Raw genomic sequence first — 18,783 nt, 5'->3', positions numbered from 1 at the left:
GCTGAAAAAATTAGCAGAGGAAATATTTCTTGCGCTGATAACGGAGCACAGTAAATCTTTGATTCCGAAGAAATATGCAAAGGTGGTTTTGGAAGCAAACTTAATTAATCACCCCCGGGGGGGTAGCCCGGGGCCGTGAGGGGGCGCGCGGCGGCGCGCTGAGGGGCGGGCGGGGCCGGGCCGGGCGGCGCGTGGGCGGGTGGGCGCGGGCGGCCGGTACCTCGGCGCCGGGCGGCGGGGTGGGAGGAGGCTGGCGGGGAGGAGGAGGAGGAGGAGGGAGCGCGGCGGCGTTGCGGGCGTATCAGCTGGCGCTGGGCTATGGTGCGGCTCGGCGGGGGCTGACACGCCGCGGCGCCCCGTCCTCCCGTCCCCTCCCTGCCGGCTGGCAGGCAGCGAGCCCCGAGCCCCCACGCGTGGGATGTGAGACCCGCCCTCGCCGGGGGAGCATGAGCTGTGCCCAGGCCGGCATTGTCCAGGTACGAGGGGCTGCCGCTGCCCGGCCCGGCCCCCCACCCCCGGGATGAGGGACGGGGCCCGGCGGAGGAGTGCGAGGCGGGATGTAGGGGGCTGTCGGCGGCCTCCCCGCTGGGAAAGGCCCTTCCCGGGGGCCGCCCGCCTGGCCAGGTGCGGTGGTGGCGGGTCGCGGGTGTGCGCTGTCAGGGGCGCCCGTCTTTGTGCCGCCGAGTCCCTGCGGGGATGGGACACCCTCTCTTCTCCTCCGCGGGTGGGGGGTGGCGGTGCTCTCCGTGGAGCAGACGGGCCCTGGTGGGTCAGGGGTTCGGCCTGCCGGCAGGGTTCGGCTGGCGAGCGAGGGGGGTGGCAGGGTGTGGAGCGATGTGCCGGGTTGGGGGGGGGTGGGGTGGGCGCAGGCGGTAGGGAAGGGTCCCGGTGTCGGTCGCTCCATCTGCTCCTGGTGAAAGAAGCGGCCCCCGGGTCTGGTGCTTGGCTGCTTGACAATGCAGCAAAATTTAAAGCACAAACTGCCCGACACCACCACCACCCCCCCCCCCCCCCCCGGCTCTGTTGCTGTAAGCCAATCTTATGACTTCACATTTCAGTTATTACCTGGTGCTATTATGTAACTGCATTTTTTTCGTTAGCAATTAAATAAAATAACTTATTATGAGTGTGTTAAGAATGTTGCCCTGGCCTGTGGTATTGTCAAATGCTTCTGTTCCTGTTCTGCAGTCTGCAGAGGTAATGGGTTTGCACCGACGCGGGCACACACGACTCATTTTGTTGTCTCTTGCATTGTTCCCCCCTGTGCTTCTCTAGTTGCAGAAGAAATTACTTGGCCTGGGTTTAGATTTTTGTATCCTGCTGTTTGGAGCTGCGGTAGTGCCCTGTTGTTTTTTTTTTTTTATGCTGCACTCAGCAGAAGTGCATCGTTGAGACTGTATGACAGTCAGGCTGTGCTCCTCTCCGTGTGTTTGCCAGCACTCCCATCTCGTTTCTGTGGGGCACCTAGCCCTGTCCAAACACGACAGCGGTTAGAGGCAGGGTGCCGCTGTGGGCAGTGGTGCCACACAGCAGGTGGTCAGCTGTGCCTTGGTGAGCAGTGCCCATCTGAGGATTGCAGTTATTACAGTAATTCGTTTTAGCTGGGGGATTCATTTTGAAAATTTGGATTTTCTGCTAAGAAGGGATTATCGTTTCCCTGTGTAGTATGTGTGTTTTATGAAGTGCAGTACAGTATGTGTCCTGCCTGGCTCCTCTCTGCACTTCTGTCTGTCCCTGAAATGCACACCTATTTGGACAACACAAGTGCAACGTTGACTGTCATGCTGGAACCAGAAGTAGATGTAAAAAGCAGCACATGCGTAGTCAACATGCAACACATCCTGTCAATGCAGTCTCAGTCTAGTATTTCTGCCCTTACAGGGGAAATGCTGGGTCTATTTACTTGCTTGTTTCAGGAGACTGAGCAGGGAGAATAGCTCAGAACAAAGAGTGGTTGGTTGGTGAGATGGCCAGCACTTGTGCGAGTCAGTGGTGGATGGTGTGTTGTATCCCTCGCGTGCTACGTACGCTAATGTGTCACTGACTTAATGTGGCCTGAGCTTTGGACTCCTAACCTTTTGAGTATCAGTCAGCTTGCTCGTTTGAAACCGGAGCAGGTCGGAGCATGAACTGATACACTCAGTGACTTTGTCAGGAACTATCAGTGTCTGAATGTGGTGGTGATTTATTTGAAAGCAAACTGCGTACACATGCTCAGGACATCTTAGAACTGATTCAAAATCCATATACTCAGTAGTTTAAATGCATTCTAATAACCAATGTGGTATTTATTGTATTCCAGTAAATAACTGGTAAAGACTTGTTACTAAAGTGTGTTTTTCTGTGGCTTTGTTTTGTGTCTGTGGCATGCGGTCTAGCGTTCTTTGCGATAGTGACATAATTCCTGTGAAGCTTCATGCAGTTTTGCATGTGCTGTGTCTGATGTTAAGTAGTGTTCGTTCAAGGTAGTGCTAAGTCCTTCTCCTTGTTTCCTGCTGAATGCTCTTCTTACAAACAATGCAATTATTTGAATAAATAGTGTGAGGGGAATTTAGCTTATTAGCTGCTTTTTTAAATACTACAAATGACGTGGTTGTGGCCTGGTGGTGGTGGGGGTGTTTAAGTAGGGAGTGATGGTGTTGAATAGTTGGTGTTGGGCCGGGAGCTGTTCTAACAAAGAGGTTGGGTTACCTGGTTTTTAAAGTTGTTGGAAGTCTGTCTTTTGGATGCAAGCATTAAGGTTGCCACTGTGGTTTCAACTGTCAAAGCTGATTTGGAGAAAAAAAAAAAAAAAAAAAAAATCATTGAAGATAACCTCCCCATTCCCCCACCAGTTAAGCATGTTACAAAGTTCAAACAGAAGGGCTAACTAAAAAAAAAAAGGCAATTACTCCAAAGTACCTTAGTTTGTGATGACGAACTTTGCTGGAGACTGTAATTTGTCTTCATGATGAATGACTTTCCTTCTAAGTGTGTCTCTGGTCCCGTAAGTCTTACCTACTTAGTTTCCCCCAAACTTAGTGGTTACCCACAAGGTCTGGCTTCAGCGTGCATAGGTTCTAGTCTTTGTGGGTCCCTGTAGACAGGAGAGCTTGAGCCTTATACAAGAAGGGATGCTTGCTAAGCTAAGCCAAAGTATGCCTTTGTGAAGGACCTGAAATGGTTTTATTTGGTATCCAAATGTATATGTGGCTTCCATGAGTGGATCATACCTGCAGCTGTCACAACTTTCCAGCATATATAACTAGGAACCATCAGTGCACTGGGAGTCACTGGGACCTCGGGTGCTCCCTGGCCTCCGGTGTTACTTGCACTGCCGGGAATGCCGTTGGATGCTTCCCTGGGGTCGGCTTGCTGGAGGATGGTCCTGCTCGTACTAGTCTGTGTATCTGCCCATTAGCATGAAAAGTAATTGCAATGCCTCCTTTTCTTCAGGATGTCTGTTGTTTGTTTACGCTCAGTGGCTTTCTTGGTTTTGGCAATATGGAGATGAGTCAGTTTTGCTTCTGTTTAAGGCATTTTTACCCATATTGCTTGTAAGATTTTATGTGCTGTTGTGATTCTGCAGTGGCTGAGTGGCAAACACTGCTGGGGTTTGGTTTAATTCCTTAAAAACAAGTTTTATTGTCCTTAGATATCATGACCATTAATTCTAACAAAGTCTAAAACAGGCTAGATCTTACATACTGAAGTATTTGTCTTTGTAGCAATGTTTTGGTTGCTACTGATAATCTCGGGAGGGCGGGGGGCATGCAACACAGGAAAAATAAAAGCACAGCCAGTAGCAAAGGGCAGGCTGAGATGCCACCTACTCCAGTTGTTTTCCAACTGAGATTTGAGGCCAACAAGATCTTTAGAGTTAATTAAGAAGAAATGGCAAGGTTCTTTGATGTCGGGAGCCCAGGGTCATTTTTGTTACAGTTAATGAATGGTGGCTAGGTAGGCCATTGTCAGTCCTGAAGTAGGAGGTTCAGATTCTCCAGGCAGGGCTCCTCAGGAGGTGCTGGGACTGTCCCTTGGCAAGATTGTGTCCTCATCTCAGTTGTTTGTGGGTTCCCCAGAGTATAGACTGGTGAGACTGGTCCAAGCTACAGGCGAAATATGCTGTTGTCATGGGCAGCAGACTGCCAGGGGCGAGAGGCTGGCTGTAGCCCCATAGCCTGCTTTTGCTTGGGAAAGAGGGAGGAGTTGGGCTGAAGCAGGGCAGCAGCCGAGACTAAAGCAGGGTTCCCCTGCTGCAGTACCTGTTGCGGTTGCTGTTTGTCCTCTTTCTCCAGCGGTGACAGCAACAGAAACCTCAGCTCCTCGGGAATCTCCTTCCCTAACTCTCCACTATATCATCTCATCCTCCTCTGCCACGAGTTGGGAACAGCTTAAGCCTTGGTCCCAGCCCTTCATCCTTTGTCCAGAATGCTGCCTACAATGCAGATGAACCTTGCGATGGCTTGGGGGCTGGAGGGGAGTGCTACGGCAAGCTGTTCCTTATAGACCTTAAAAAAAGGGGGAAAACCCTGGCGCTCGTGCTTGACATATCAAAGTAGATGATCTGCACTGTGCTCCCCAGGGAACTGCTGCGCTCCATTGTATGGCAACGTTCTTTGAGGACGCGGCAGCGCAGGCAGCATTCCCTTGCTGCAGAGCAGAAGGTCTGTAGGAGAGAGCGTGTGCACAGCAGGCAGGAAGACTATTACAGAGGCCTTCACTGAGGTCTCACTTGATGCGTTTAGCAAAACAGGCTTGCTCTTTCGCACTTTACGGATATTTTTATATTTTGCTGCAGATGCTTGTAGAACACCAACATTTGTTTGGTTTGAAGCCTGAATTAAAACTCCCAACCGAAGTCTAGAGGCAAAAAGAAAAAAAGCAAGTGTTTGTCCCAGAATTAAAATCTACTGAAATTTGGGTTGCTAACCTGTGAAATAGTAATGTAGTATAGAATGTCTCTTGGACTGAATCACTTGTGTTTAAAATGGAACATGCTCTAAAAATGGGTAATTGCTTCAGTGTAGTCAGTATGGAATTTAAAGATGACTGACAGAGATTTGTCATCCATCTCCATAGCAGGAGTCATCTGGGAAGTCTGTGATGTTAAAGGCATTTGTTTCTATTGGCGCCTTTTAAAGTAGCTTTGTTAATGAGCTTTTGAACACTAGGACTGAAATCTGTCATGTAGTATAATTAATTTTTCCATACCATAGGAAAATGCATGCCATGTGCACCTTCAATTACCAAATCAGGTTTCTCAGGTCCTGAAATGCGTGGTTCAGCAGGCCCATTGTTTCAGAGAAAGGAGGAGCATGCTGTTCTTCTGGTGCCAACAAAGTGCTTTCACATGTCTCCCATGCAAAATCTAGGCTGCCATCCTGCAAGTGTGGGAGGACCTGATGTTGTGTTACCCACTGTATGCTTTTTGCAGAGAGGAAGACTTGATGGATACCCCTCCCAAACATGTATTAAGTAGAAAAGGTGGAGCAGGAGACTGTCTGCTTTTCCCATGGTGGGGGAGGAGAGCAAGAGAGGGGGAATGCTTGATGAGATGGTGAGACAAGTTGTTCTTTACTGTGTGCTGGTTGTATGGAGCAGACAGGTCAAGGAGCTGTTCTGTGGATCTTAAGTGTTGCTGTGACCCCTCTTCCTCCCTGAAACAAACTCACTGGCCAATGTCTGTCTCTTGGCAGATTGCATGTTGTACAGACTTTGTTAAGCTAGATAAGAAGCAATGGAAGTTGGATAATCCAGCTTTGCTTGTGAGCTGGGTGCCTGTTGTAAGGCTCTCCCTGAACCATTTGTACTCCAGGCCTCCTTCCTGATGGACCCAACGAATGTGTGGGGGCTAGCTGCCTGGGCAACTGTGGGCATGCTTGAGAAACAAGTGGGATAGATGGGATCATCTAATGTCCCAAGAAGGTCCTTGGGCAGCTAGATGCTTTCCTTTGAAGTCTGGGCACTGTCGAGACTGATAGTGTTGAAGTAGGAGATACTGTCTTCTGCCTACATCTTGATGCAGCCTCAGGAATATTTAAACTTAAAATTCACATTCTAATGCAGAATATCCATCAAGTGTTACTTGTCAAGTGTCTTTAATGATGTGTAAAAAAAAAAAAAGTTATGGGAGAGCCCTTAGGATTTTTAATACAAAAATATGTAAGCACTTTTTGTGTGTGACTGCGTGGTTGCCTGAAGAAGCCAAAGACAACAGATGTACTCTGAAGCAGCATTTTAAGTGGCAGGGTTTAGTTGCTACATGGTTAATGTGAAAAGGGGAGGAAGTGGATGAAGTGTTTAATCTTGGAGTCGGAGCACATGTTTCCAAAAAGATGCTGTTGAAGATTCATGGAAGGCCCAGTAGCTGTTGAGTTGTCTGCTGCCTTGGTTACAGGCCAGTGGAAGCTATGTAGAGATTAGGAGTGAGATCTTTTCATGAACTTTTAAGTTGCTTAATTTCCCTGCACCGTGCTCTCAGACAGTAGTCGATGTGAGATCAATACCATAATTCAGAAATACTACATAGGTAACCTGAGTCATAGTAGAGACCTGATGCTGAGATAAAGTATTATTGAGTCAAACCTTTTGGTCTAAAAATGAACAATGTTCCTCTAAAAGTTATTGGGAACTTTGCCTGATGAAGTGCAGTGCTTTCTGGCCTTTTGTGATTTGTCTTTTTTTTTTATGAAGCTTGACTATCAAAGGGAAGCTGTCTGTTTGCTGTGCCAGCATGAAGCACTGATGCTTCTTTCTTATTGCTCTAGCAGCAGGCTCAAGTAGAAATAACTGTAGGAGTTACCTAGACCAGGTATTAAAGGCTAATGAGCTGAATGATATTTTCTGTTAAGCTAGAAAAGGATTTTGATATAGAAGCACCTGGTCCTGTGGCAGAACTGCTTTCCAAGACCTATCACTATGATGTCTTGTAAGAGTTAGGCTACCTGAATGTCGTTAAGGATTTTCCTGTGTGTGTGGCAGGAAATTACTCATTTTTGTATCAGTAAAGCGCTCATTAAGGAATAAGATTTCCCACCTGACTAAAGTCAGTGTTTGTAAATGCAGAATTTGTTGGTCAAGAGACTGCATACTGGTGTAAAACCATTACAAGGTCTTGATATTTGGCTTTGTATTACTCAAGTTCATCAGAACTGTCACTCTCCAAGCATTCTCTCCGCACATCAGTGTGCGTTCTCCTTGATCATCTCCTCTCCCCCTCAACCTTCCTGCTCCCGAAGAACTAGGTGATTGCAATGTACTGTTGTTATTTCTAATGCACTTTGCTATGCAGGAACAGCTATCTTACCTCTCAGACAATTAAAACATGGGTTAATAGCTCAGACTAATTCTTTATACCCAATAGCATGATGTAGGCTAAAACCTTAGTGTCTCTATTTGAGCAATTATATTAGGGCATTTCTAATTAAAAACATAAATCACCTAATTCTTAGTGTCTGAATTCTTAGATATTTGTCTTTTGACCTCAACTGTGTATAAAGCAGGAGCAGGTGCAGAAAGGGTACTTGCTTGTCCTGAAGTGCTTAGGGCAGCTTACAACCCTGGTGTTAGAAAGATTTTACTGTTGAAAAAGTTTGGGATGTGGGGGCAAAGTAACACGCAGTCATGCTGCAGGAAAATCAGGACAATTGTAGCAAAGGCGTGATAAAATGCTTTGGGTGCTTCTCTGCATTCAACCTGCCAACTGTGGTGCTGAGGTTTGGCTAGAGGTGGATCCTAAAGCAGAGTGGAAGCAGACAGTGCCTTCTAGAAATCTGATCTGAGGATCAGCTGTACTTAGTTTGCTTGTTGGAGCCATGTTGCTAACAACTTCTAGGTGTCAGCTGTATTGTCTTGTCCCGTTTGGAAGATCATCACAAGCCTGGGGAAGCTGCTGTGGAACTTATAGAAAAGGGAAAATTGCTCTCTGCTCTTGTGCCCACTCCTTTCTTTGTGTATTTGTCTGCAAAGGTGGCTTTTTGAAGCTTGGGATATAGGGATAGTGGCCCAGGCCAGGCTCCCTCAGGGGTGTCTCAACCCTCCACCCTCACCATCTTTTTTAAAAAAGTCTGAGATTCTAGCTGGGAATGATTAAGAAACAATTTCCCAAAAGATAGTGCAGGAAGAAGTTGCTTGATCACAGATAAAAGGATGGGGTGTAGGGTTGTGAGGGAGAGGTGGTATGTTTCAATGTCTGCTTGGAGTAGGAATAGAAATGTTTCTGCCAGAGCCTCTGCTTCTGTACAGTGTCTTGATTGCCTAGTTCATATCAGAATGACTTTCTAATAGTTATCAAATGTGGGTTTTTGTGTATGTGTAAATTATTTGTTAGTAAAATATGATTTTGAGATTTGGTCTCCAAGTGAAATATATGCCTGTTTTGATCTGTTTTTCCCAACCTAATTCTGCCAGCTCTGCATGTGCATGCATGATGTTGCTTGCTTGGGGAGTTGGGGAGTCCCACTGACTTTAGAAAGACGATGGACCTTAAGAAAGCTGTGTAAGTAGTGGTAGCAGGCTCAGGGTTTGCATGACGTGGGCTGTAAAGCTAGCTTCGCAAAGGGAAGATGTGGAGTAGGATGCTTGAGGAGAAGTCTTCTGATATAACACTTTACCCATCTGGTAGCTCAGGGAAGGTTCATTGTGAATAATGTGTTTGGCTGACTTGTGACCTCCTCATAATAGCTCTGAGAGATGAACAGGAGATCGGTCTACTTGATGGCTGCCTTAACTCACTGGAAAACCCAGTTCATCTCCTTTCGCTACCTGGACTAAGAGAGATATAAATGCAGTATTGCTAATCCTTGTGGGACCACGAGAGGGGATGCCCATGTGCTGAAATGAAAAGTGATGAAGGCCTTAAGCAAATGAAGATCTAAGCTGCTAAGTCTACATGGCATACTGTGAGCTTACTAGCTTACATCCAGGACACTGTAGCTGTGTTTTGTGCAGCACTGCACCAAAAAAGAGGCGTAACAGGTTCGCTTGAGCTGACTGCATGCAACTGGTTTACGTGCAGGCAGCAGCAGGGTTCCTGTTCTGTGCTCCCCGGGGCTCTTATTTCCAGTGACATGCAGGCAAAAGCAGCTTGCTGCCTCTCTGCCCCCTCGCTGTGCTGGTGGCCTGGGTTAGGTGCAAGGCTGGTTAACAGTGCCTGAAATGAGGCAGGTCCTCAGAAGCAGATACCCCAAAACTGGTGTGCTGGGTAGGACCTGCTGGTCAGGGAAGGAGCTGCCCTCTCCAGCAAGAGGGGTTCTTTCTCTTGTACCTGATTTACACCAAACCTAGATCTGTGTCTTTCCCAGAGTATATCCTAATAGGCAGAGAACTCCTGTAAGTGTCTGAGTAGGGGACACCCGTCTGGCCAAAGGCATTATGTTCTACATAGAATATTTGAAGACTCACTGAGCCAGAGAACAAGAGGGAGCATAACTCTGGTGTAAGTAGTAGAGGGCGAGTTTCTGGGTTCCTTTGCAAAGAGCTGGTTCATGTATTTTATATGCACAGTAGTGAGTGGGATGTTAAGACTGGTGTTTCTGGGATGCATGGGAGCAGAACACTAGGTCCCTGCATCATGTTGATGGTGAAGCAGGGCTCAGTAATAGTGAGTACCGTTTTCAGCTGCAGTGCTGAAATTCTGTGCAAGTTCTGTTCTGGTCTGGCCCAAAATATCTATATTTATTCTTAGTCTTCTGGACTGTTGTTGTCTATGCTTCAGTGATGTGTCCAACGGGAACCTGCATGTTTGGCTTGTTTTGTGTAGTATTCAGAGTTGAATCCTGGTAGCTAATGGTGAATATGAAAGCTTTCAGATACAAATACCCATGTAATAGAATAACCAATGTAATTAAATTAGAGCTTTGATAAGCAACAGATCGTATGTGGTAACCAGGGCTTCAAGCCTTAGAGGGTCTAGTATCTGAGCTCAGAAGACTGTTAGGCTCACCTCTAAGTTTAAGTGTGAGAAGATGTAGGTGAGAGATTATTGAAAATTGCTTTCCAGCTGCACCATGTGTCCAAAACCTTTGTCTTTCCATAACGGCTTCCCTTGATCCTGTGTTTGTGCTCTCTGATAAGTGGTAGGGCAGGAGTGAGACTTTGCAGCCATAGAGGTTTCAGCTGGACTTCATGCAAATTGGGGATTCCTCATCAGAGGAACATAACTAACAGCAGTTCATGATAAATGGATCAGGTAGTTAGCGCTCAGACCTTTTAGGGTTGTTTTTTTTTTTCCACACTTCTTCAAGGAAGAGGGGGTAACAAACTTCTTGTGCTGAAATTAGCGGGCAAATGGTACATCTGCTGGAGGCAGCAGACCTGTCTAATGAAGAACCATTTTTATGTAATTGCTTTGGAGGGAAAAAAATCCCATTTTAGGCCAGAGAGGCTTGGTGTTGAGCAGACTTTCTTAGAGACCACTGGGTGTGATGTTGTCCTTGCCTGTGTGTGCTTTGTATCCCTGCAGTGCTGTCCTGCTGGGTTTGTCTTCACAGTCCAGCTTCAGGTGTGGTTCAGGAGCTCAAACCAGCCCTTGGCAGCCCTGCTGAATGCTGAGTCACAGGGAATAGCCAGAGACACAAATAGTACTCGGACCTCTGCTGTACTGGTGGCTTATTTGCTGAAAACTAGAGACCCACCACAAATCACATTCACTTCAGTTGTTGATCAAGGTTGTTTTGTGGTATAATTATGATATTTGTTTTCAAGTATCTGGCTACTTGAATAAAGAGCTGAATTTATTACCATGTGAGCCACCCTGAGGCTACCAAGCTTCTTTTTTTTAAAAAACAAAAACACCCACAAAACCAAAAAAAAACCCCAAACCAACAAACAACATATATTATCTTCTTGCATATATTTTTTGGGAATACATGTGTCATTTATGTGTAGACATTGAGTCACCCTCATTTTGATGACTCCTTCACTTGGTGTCTCTCACTCTTAGCGAAGGCAGGTGACCTGGCAGGAGCAATCCAATGCACTGCAAACATGCAGCTTAATTATCATCTCAAAGTAGTTCTGGTGCACGCATGTGTGGGAGGAGGGGAGGCATATTAAATAGTAGAGCTGCATGAAAATTTGTTGGTGGAACAGTTTTCTGTCCAAAAAAATGCTGTTTTAAACAAGGAATATGTTCCTTATGAGAATGTGTTTGTACTGTAGCTGGCAGCTGTTCAGAGGACCTGCAGCCCTACAGCCTTGTTTAAAGATCAGATCCAGTTAGGAGAGATCAGAGATGGAGGTGTGGCAAGGTGGTGGTGGTTTTTATGCTTCAGCTGTAAGGAAAACTTCAAAATGCTTCAATTTCCCACAGTGCACAGCATGAGACTTGACCTACTCTGCTTCATACAGCTGTTTCTTAAAACCTAGCTATGTGTCCAGCACACATCATCGTTGGTGTTGTACTGTTGTATTTACTTCGTAGAAGCCCAGGGCTGATCTCATTGCTATGCTGAGTTCATTTAAATCACTAATCTTGCACTAGCATTTGGCCTGTGAGGTCTTAAAATAACAGTAGAAAGATTCACTGTGTGTTTATGTGGGATGGACCACACAGATTTTTTTTTTTTTTTTTTCAGTTTGTTTCTAGTGCCCAAGTGTAACAAAACTGCAACAGCACATCAGTGAGGGGAACTCCCCCACATACATGTCTGCTTTTTAGCTTGACAAGATCACCTTGAATGGGGTCCCTGCACCCTTTTTTAATTTAATTTTTCCAGTTTAGATACTAATGTGATTTTAGCAAGGTTCTCCTTTTTCTTCCTGACAGTGCTGGGAGCAATTTTTTTTCCCCTGTTGTGATCTCTACTTACCTCCACCTCATAAACACCTCTTCTGTAGTCACTGCAGGCTAATGTGTCTCTTCTTTCAGTAGTGAGCCTGTAAGATGTTGTGCTTCCAACCTAAGCTGGTGCAAACCAAGCATGATGCTACTGTATAGGCCCTTCTGGCTTCAGTATTGTTGGGACCTGCTTATTTTTCATTGCAAAGAGGCCTGTGCTTTGGCATGGCTGGACTGTCAGTCGTAGGGTACAGGGAAGGCAAACTCTCTGCAGCAGGTTGTTCAAAAGTGCTTTTCATCAAGGAAAGACATGTCTTAATTTGACTTTGTCTCTAGTGGCAGTCAAACCAGGCATTGGTGCAATGGACAGAAAAATTATGGCTTCAATTAAAGTCTGACAATTTGAACAGCTTTTTTTCTTTCTCCCCTTCTGTGGTGATTTGTCTTTCTGTGCAGACCTTTTTTCACCCTTTGTCCTGTGGGCTGCTGTGGTGTGTTGAACACCATCCTCCAGCTGCTTAGTCTGAAATGTGAATGTGGAAAATGCATTTTTCTTAGTGTGAACACTCAGGAACACATTTGTTCAACAACTGAGCGGTTCTGTGTTCAGAGCATGCTGTGCAACAATAACATAGCAGCTTTGTCATCTCCTAAGTAAGATGAAGAATGAGAAGTTTAAGGGCTCTCTTACTTTCCTGAGACTATTTCTCATTCTGTTTAGTTCACCAATTCCTTGTGCTTTTTTGCTAGCACTTGCATTGGTCCTGCATGTAGAGATACCTTTCAGTCTTCCCCTGGCCCTGCACCTCTTCTGATGATGACTTGGAGAGTGTCCCTGTTGCGTCACTGGTTCATTGGCTCCTGGTATCCATGTCACCCGAGGCAGAACTAGTCTTGAGGTGCTCTATCGCCTGGGCAAAACCTGGAGGTGTCAAACTTTTTGTCGGCCCATGAAAAAAGCAAAAGAGAAACAACAGAAACTTTATCACTGTGCTTAATGTTTTTATGGGATGAGCGTAGATAGCGAAGCATGTATGAAAAAATATTTTGAAAAATTATGTCCCTTTTGCTTTGAGGTGTTCTGTGTCCATGGATGAAAATAGGAATCTTTCAGATTTTCTTGTCATGCTCTGCTGGGAATGCTTAGCCATTTTTAGTTTACAGACCCTAAATCCTCAGACCTTGAATGTTCCTCTTGCAGGAATGTGAACCCCCTTGTAGAAATGTCATGTCGTATCTGTCAGTCAATTAGCTATGGAACCTGTGTTCTTCAGGCCTCAGTTTTTTTTAAAAAAAAAAAAAAAAGTTTTTCTTACAGTTACAGGGAACTTTCTGTGTTTCAGTCTGTGTTCGTTGCCTGTGCTGGTTGCCTCTGGTCCTATCACTGGACACTGCTGAGGAAAGCCTTGCTCAGTGTGCCTTGCTCCATCCCACCAGCTGATTGTGCACATCAAGATTCCCTCTGAGCCTTTTCTTCTCCAGGCTTAATCCCAGGGCATCCTTCTGCTTTTCTAGCTACTCTTTCCTGTATGTTAGTCATTTCCTTGGGTCAGGACATGTATTTGCGTGGCTGCAAGGAGAGCTGCGTCAGGGAAGTGACCTGAGTTAAAGTAACCTGTTTTTATTCCTTGTGGCTTTAACCCAGATGAGGTCTGCTCGACTGTTCAGTGAAGGCTTGTGACAATGCAAGCAAACACCCAGCAAAGGCTGGGAATGAGGAGAGTAAGGCGGGGTGTTTCTCCTTGTGGAAGTGTCAGTTTTTGCTGGCTTAAAATGTTTGATGGCAGTCACCCGTGTGGACTGTGAACAGACGTGAAGACCTGAGGGTAAAAGTCTTTGGTCTAGACTTAGCAAGAAACCAAGTCAACAGAGAGGGTGTTCTGGCAGGGATTTTTTCTGCTATGAGAACCACTTTTCTATATTATTTCATTACCCCCACCCCACCTGCTCTGTGAAATCTTCCATGCTTTCATTTGAACCCATCTATGCTTTAGCTGTTACTTGAAAATGAATTTCACAGCTCAACTACCTGTTGTATTAAGAACTATTTCCTTTAGTATGTTGTGAACCTGACTCCTAGTGCCTTCTCTTGATGCACCCTTTTCTTGTATTGGAAGAGAAAGTGAATGATCTTGCAGTCTCTTTTCTACTCATGAGTCTGTGAACCTCTGTCATATTGTCCCTTAGTTGTCTTTTATCCTTCCCTTAATCTTCTCTTAATATTCCCTGCCTTCATCTTTGGTACCTGCATACCCTTCCTCTCTGGATTTGTTACCATTGTACTATGCACTCCTATTTTTCAGATACTCTTTTTGCATTAGCTGCCAAACTAATTCTAACTCCAACTCCCTAATGTGCAGTTCAGCGTCTCTTGTTGTAGCTCTCCTGTGTGATCCTGTTTCACTGCTATTTCACTTGGATCCAGCGCGGTTCCTTGTATGTGACTCCTTTCTCTTCCTGCTACCCAAATTTAGTCATGGACTTAGTCTTTGATTTTTTTGTTAGACCCAGTTCAGCTCTGTTTTCATGTTATATTGAATTTTGCCTATCACTTAATCCCTTTTATCCTTTTGCATTGTAGTTTCACCTCACCAGCTTTATGCAAGTTAAAATTTTGCTGTGAGGGCTTTTCTTCTCTGTTCCATTTTATTTGAATCCTAGATCAACTTTTTGTCTACACCTTATTTTTATCATTATGGATCTGCTGATTCTTAAATACGTGCATGTTCTCACGCCTTCTGCCCCTTGTTTTGCTAGATCATTAACATGACTGAAGTGCTTTGTTTCTGCCATTGGTATGGCAACTCTCTTCATGCTACTTTCTCTATTCACTGAGCCAGTGGTAAGAGTCTGCCTGGGTAGTTTATTACTTTGTTTCTTCAGATCCTGCCCAGATATGTACTACTACAAAATGGCTGTTGTAATAATATCTGTAAACTGCTGTTAGGTATTTATCTTGTCTATATAAGGTTATCAGTGTTTTTCTGTGTACAGACACTAACTGGATGATTTGCAGCTCAGTGCTATACCTGGCATTTCACAGAATTGTGTCTGATGGTAGCAATTTGTGAGACAAATGTTTCTGATGTTTCAGACTTTGCCTTATTAGCAAGTGATATAACTGAAACCTTCCAAAATGTAGAAGACCTCAATGAGTTTCGCTTGGGATTTTCAAGCCCATGTTGCTTATTGGGATTGTTATGGCTGTTAGAAGCTGCTGAGGGGTCCTGTCCTTTTTGGTGGATATTTTGAGGATCTTTCTGCCCCTATTGTACTATGTGTATTTCACCTTACTTTAGCTGTCTAGAATTGAGTCCACTTGTGTCAGTAGAATAACTGGACTCTGCAGGGGGGAGTGTATTTTAAAGTAGGCTGGGTTTTCCTGTGGTGATAGGGCTCTCAAGAGCCTTAATGTAAACTTAAGCAAAGCAGCTAGACTGGGTAATTATAACCTTGTACCTACTACAGGGTTGTCTGTGGCAACAGAGGACTGGAATTACTGGTCAATATTTCTGTGCTGATTCACATTCGTACCTTCTTGAAGTGTGTGGTGTTAACATTGTTAATATCTGTCCTACAATCACAGAATCATAGAATATTTTGGGTTGGAAGGGACCTTTAGAGGTGATCTAGCCCAATCCCTCTGCAGTAAGCAGGGAGATCTTCAACTAGATCAGATTGCTCAGTGCTGTCCAACCTGAGCTTGAATGTTTCCAGGGATGGGGCCTCCACTACTTCTCTGGGCAACCTCTTCCAGTGTTTGCCCACCCTCACGGTAAAAAATTTCCTTACGTCCAGTCTAAATCTACCCTCCCTTAGTTTAAAGCCATTACTGCTTGTCCTGTCACAACAAGCCCTGCTGAAAATATTTTCCCCATCTTTCCTGTAGGCCCCCTTCGGGTACTGGAAGGCTGCTTGTAAGGTCTCCCCACAGTCTTCTCCAGGCTGAACAGCCCCAGCTCTCTCAGCCTGTCCTCGTAGGAGACGTACTCTGGCCCTTGGATAATCTTTGTGGCCCTCCTCTGGGCCTGCTCCAACAGGTCCATGTCCTCCTTGTTCTGAGGGCTTGAGAGATGGATGCAGGACTCCAGGTGGGCTCTTGCCAGAGCAGAGTAAAGGGGCAGAATCCCCTCCCTCGACCTGCTGGCCATGCTGCTTGTGATGCAGCCCAGGGTACGGTTGGCCTTCTGGGTGGTGAGTGCAGATTGCCAGGTCACGTCCAGCTTTTTACTCACCAGTACCCCAAGTCCTCCTCCTCAGGGCTGCTCTCAATCCCCTCATCCCCCAGCCTGTATTGATAGCAGGGGTTGCCCTGACCCCAGTGCAGGATCCAGTCTTCCTGGAGAGTTAAGTTTTGTTTTGACAAAGGGGCTGCATCTAATTACGCTCAGTGGAAGGTGTCATGAGCAGTAATGGTTGATTCATAATCACCAGCACAGAACTGTCTAAAGCTATGTACTTTTTGGAAAGTACAAAGGGTATTTGTCTGTCCAGTCAATATTTCTGCCTGTAAGTATTGAAAAAATCAGGAGTTGGACTCCCTGCCAGTGTAAGAATTTTCAAAGCTACTGGTTTGGGGACTTTTTCTTATGGGATTGGGGTGCTTACAGGGTTCGTGATTTGAAGACTGTCAGTACGTGCTGGTTGGAGATTTGTTGCTGGAAAGGAAAGCTGAGATTTTTTTGCTTCACCCATGACTACAGGTACCACATACATTAGGAAAAGCATCTGTTTTTATTAAACTTGTAAAAGCGTTGCTGCCCCTGGAAAGCAGTTAGATTTGGGGGCCTTTCTCCCCTTTTTGTATACAAACTCTGCTCTGTAAAGTTTGAGGTAGCAAGAAATCTTTTCTTTCTATTGATTTTATTTTTTTAAACTTGGCTATGCTTCACTTTCTTTTACAGTTTCCTAAGCCTTGTTATATGGTCTTTTATGTGTTTACTTAACAAACATGAATGTTCACTTAAAGAAAAATCCTCTCATGTTTTCTGAGAGTTAATCAAGGGAGAAACTTTCTAACCTTTGAAAGCAGGATGAGCCTGTCTCTATTCTGAAATATTAAATAGAGGAATCAAAGGGAAATAATACCCTGTGATGATACCTCAGGGAAAATTTAATTAAGAAAATGAAATTGCATTAAGAGTGACCCATTGTGGACTGCCAAAAAGCCAACAGGTGATGGAGAAATGTTAGCAGTGTCTGCCCATCAGTCAGAGCTTGCACAGTGTACCAGGCCTGTGAGATGCAATGCTCAGAGTGACTTAGTGATGTTTAATTATCTGGTTGATTAAGGTCGTCTTTTTAAATTCAGTACTGCAGAGAGCACATCTACTCTGTGAAATGGCTTGCAAGTTCTGGGGATCAGGGCTGGTCACAGCATGCGGCCATGCATGGGTGTCTGCTCATGCCTTGCTTAGGCTTCATACTGACGAGTCGCCTGTGGTTCAGAGATCCCAACTGTTTCTAACCTTCACTGGCTAAAGGGGAGCCGCTGCCTTGTGCATGCCATCAGTTGAAGAGTACTGTTGAGTCTCATGTGAAAGTTGTGCTGCGAGCAGTGTGGGTAAGTTCACTGAGATTTCAGCAGGTTTGTTTTGCTTTAAATCGATGGGGTCCATTTTTCCTGCGTGTTGGCCAGAAGCAGTTTTGTGCTAACTGAACCCCAGAGGTGCAAGGGCAGTTAACTGGTTGGCAGAATATCAGCTGAGGCAGCTTAATAGCTGCTGTCATACACAACTAGTGTGATGGCAGCTATTAAGAAAGCAGCAAAGGCTGTTTCTCTTAAATGGGCTCTTGTTGCCCAAGGTCTGCTGGAGGCATGAAAAGGAAGGAGCTCATGTCTTCCTTCTGTGTGACTTGTGTAAAGCTCAGCGCTGTGTGCATCCAGGTTCTGCTCTTGTCTCTACAGCTTCCTGATTTATAACTGAAGGTTGAATTGGGAAGCTCTGTGGAAGGAGCATGTGAACTGAAGAGGAGGTTGTAGGGAACCTAATGTTTGACCCTTTATTCCTCTAGGGAATACCTTTGAAATACATTTGATTTGTGGGGTCTTGAACAAACCAGAGAATGATGCTTAACAACTAAAGGCTGCAAAGGGTGGGTGCAGTGTCTGTAATAACACGTGTGATTTGGTAAGTCAGTATCATCCCTGTGCTAGGGCTGAGCAGTTTCTATTGTGCCCTGTGTGCTGTCTGGATCCCCAGAGATCTGTCTCAGTCTACTCTCTGGCAATTATGCAGGCATTCCCTCCCTCTTGCCATTAGCGTAATGGCTAGCAAGAACATCGTTTAGCCCTTTGCTCTGGAGTGACTACTACTTCTGTAGTCTGTTTTGCATCATACTAATGGATGACTTATGTATGCAGTTATTCTCTCCCTCCTCACGTGGTGAGGAGGGTACATGTCATTGCTGTTGTCCCATTTGTCTTTTACTGCTGATGAAAATAGAGAATTTGACAAGAAATTAGAGCAACTGTCATATCTTTTTGTATCCCACAATCTTCTGCAAATCTCACTAAAAGTATGCAAATAATAGAAAATGCCAGCTGTAAAAAGAAAAACACCCCCACATTAAATTACTTTGTTGCCATATGTAATTCCTCAATTGCAAGAAAGTATATTCTCATCACAAGCAGTCATTTTACATGGCTTTTATTTATTTATCTTTCAGTTAAAAGTGATATTTAAAGTAGTTACTTGATAAAATGGAGTAGTGACCATTTCCAAGCCATCCTTTATGAAAGAGGAAGAAAAATTTTCTTTACAGATACAGTACCTCTCTTGCTGTCTCTTATTGCAAAGTAACTGTGGTTTTACAGACCTGCTTCATCTTCTCTGGGTTTAAAACATTATTCCAAGAAATAAGCATCTCTTCTCAACTGTAGCTTGAAGTTGCATCCGGGGAGGTTTGGGTTGGATATTAGGGAAATTTATTTACTGGAAGAGTTGTCAGACATTGGAACAGGCTACCCAGGGAAGGAGTCACCATCCCTGGACGTCTTCTAAAAAAGTGTAGATGTGGCA

At 45.1% G+C, this 18,783-nt stretch overlaps 1 protein-coding gene across 6 annotated transcripts in view; it reads left to right on the top strand.

The window, feature by feature from the left end:
• Window positions 1-269: 269 nt before the first annotated feature.
• The window catches only part of HECW1 (HECT, C2 and WW domain containing E3 ubiquitin protein ligase 1), a 271,752-nt gene continuing 253,238 nt past the window's right edge, over window positions 270-18,783 (top strand). For all 6 annotated transcript variants that reach the window (XM_075418577.1, XM_075418574.1, XM_075418578.1 and 3 more), the window contains exon 1: window positions 270-476. In XM_075418577.1, the coding sequence (XP_075274692.1) occupies window positions 447-476 (30 nt within the window). In that variant the 5' untranslated portion in view covers window positions 270-446. The remainder of the gene's footprint in view (window positions 477-18,783) is intronic.

Source organism: Opisthocomus hoazin, chromosome 4 (genome assembly GCF_030867145.1).
Source record: "Opisthocomus hoazin isolate bOpiHoa1 chromosome 4, bOpiHoa1.hap1, whole genome shotgun sequence".
Lineage (NCBI taxonomy): Eukaryota > Metazoa > Chordata > Aves > Opisthocomiformes > Opisthocomidae > Opisthocomus > Opisthocomus hoazin.
This window is presented reverse-complemented; position numbering and strand designations above follow the sequence as displayed.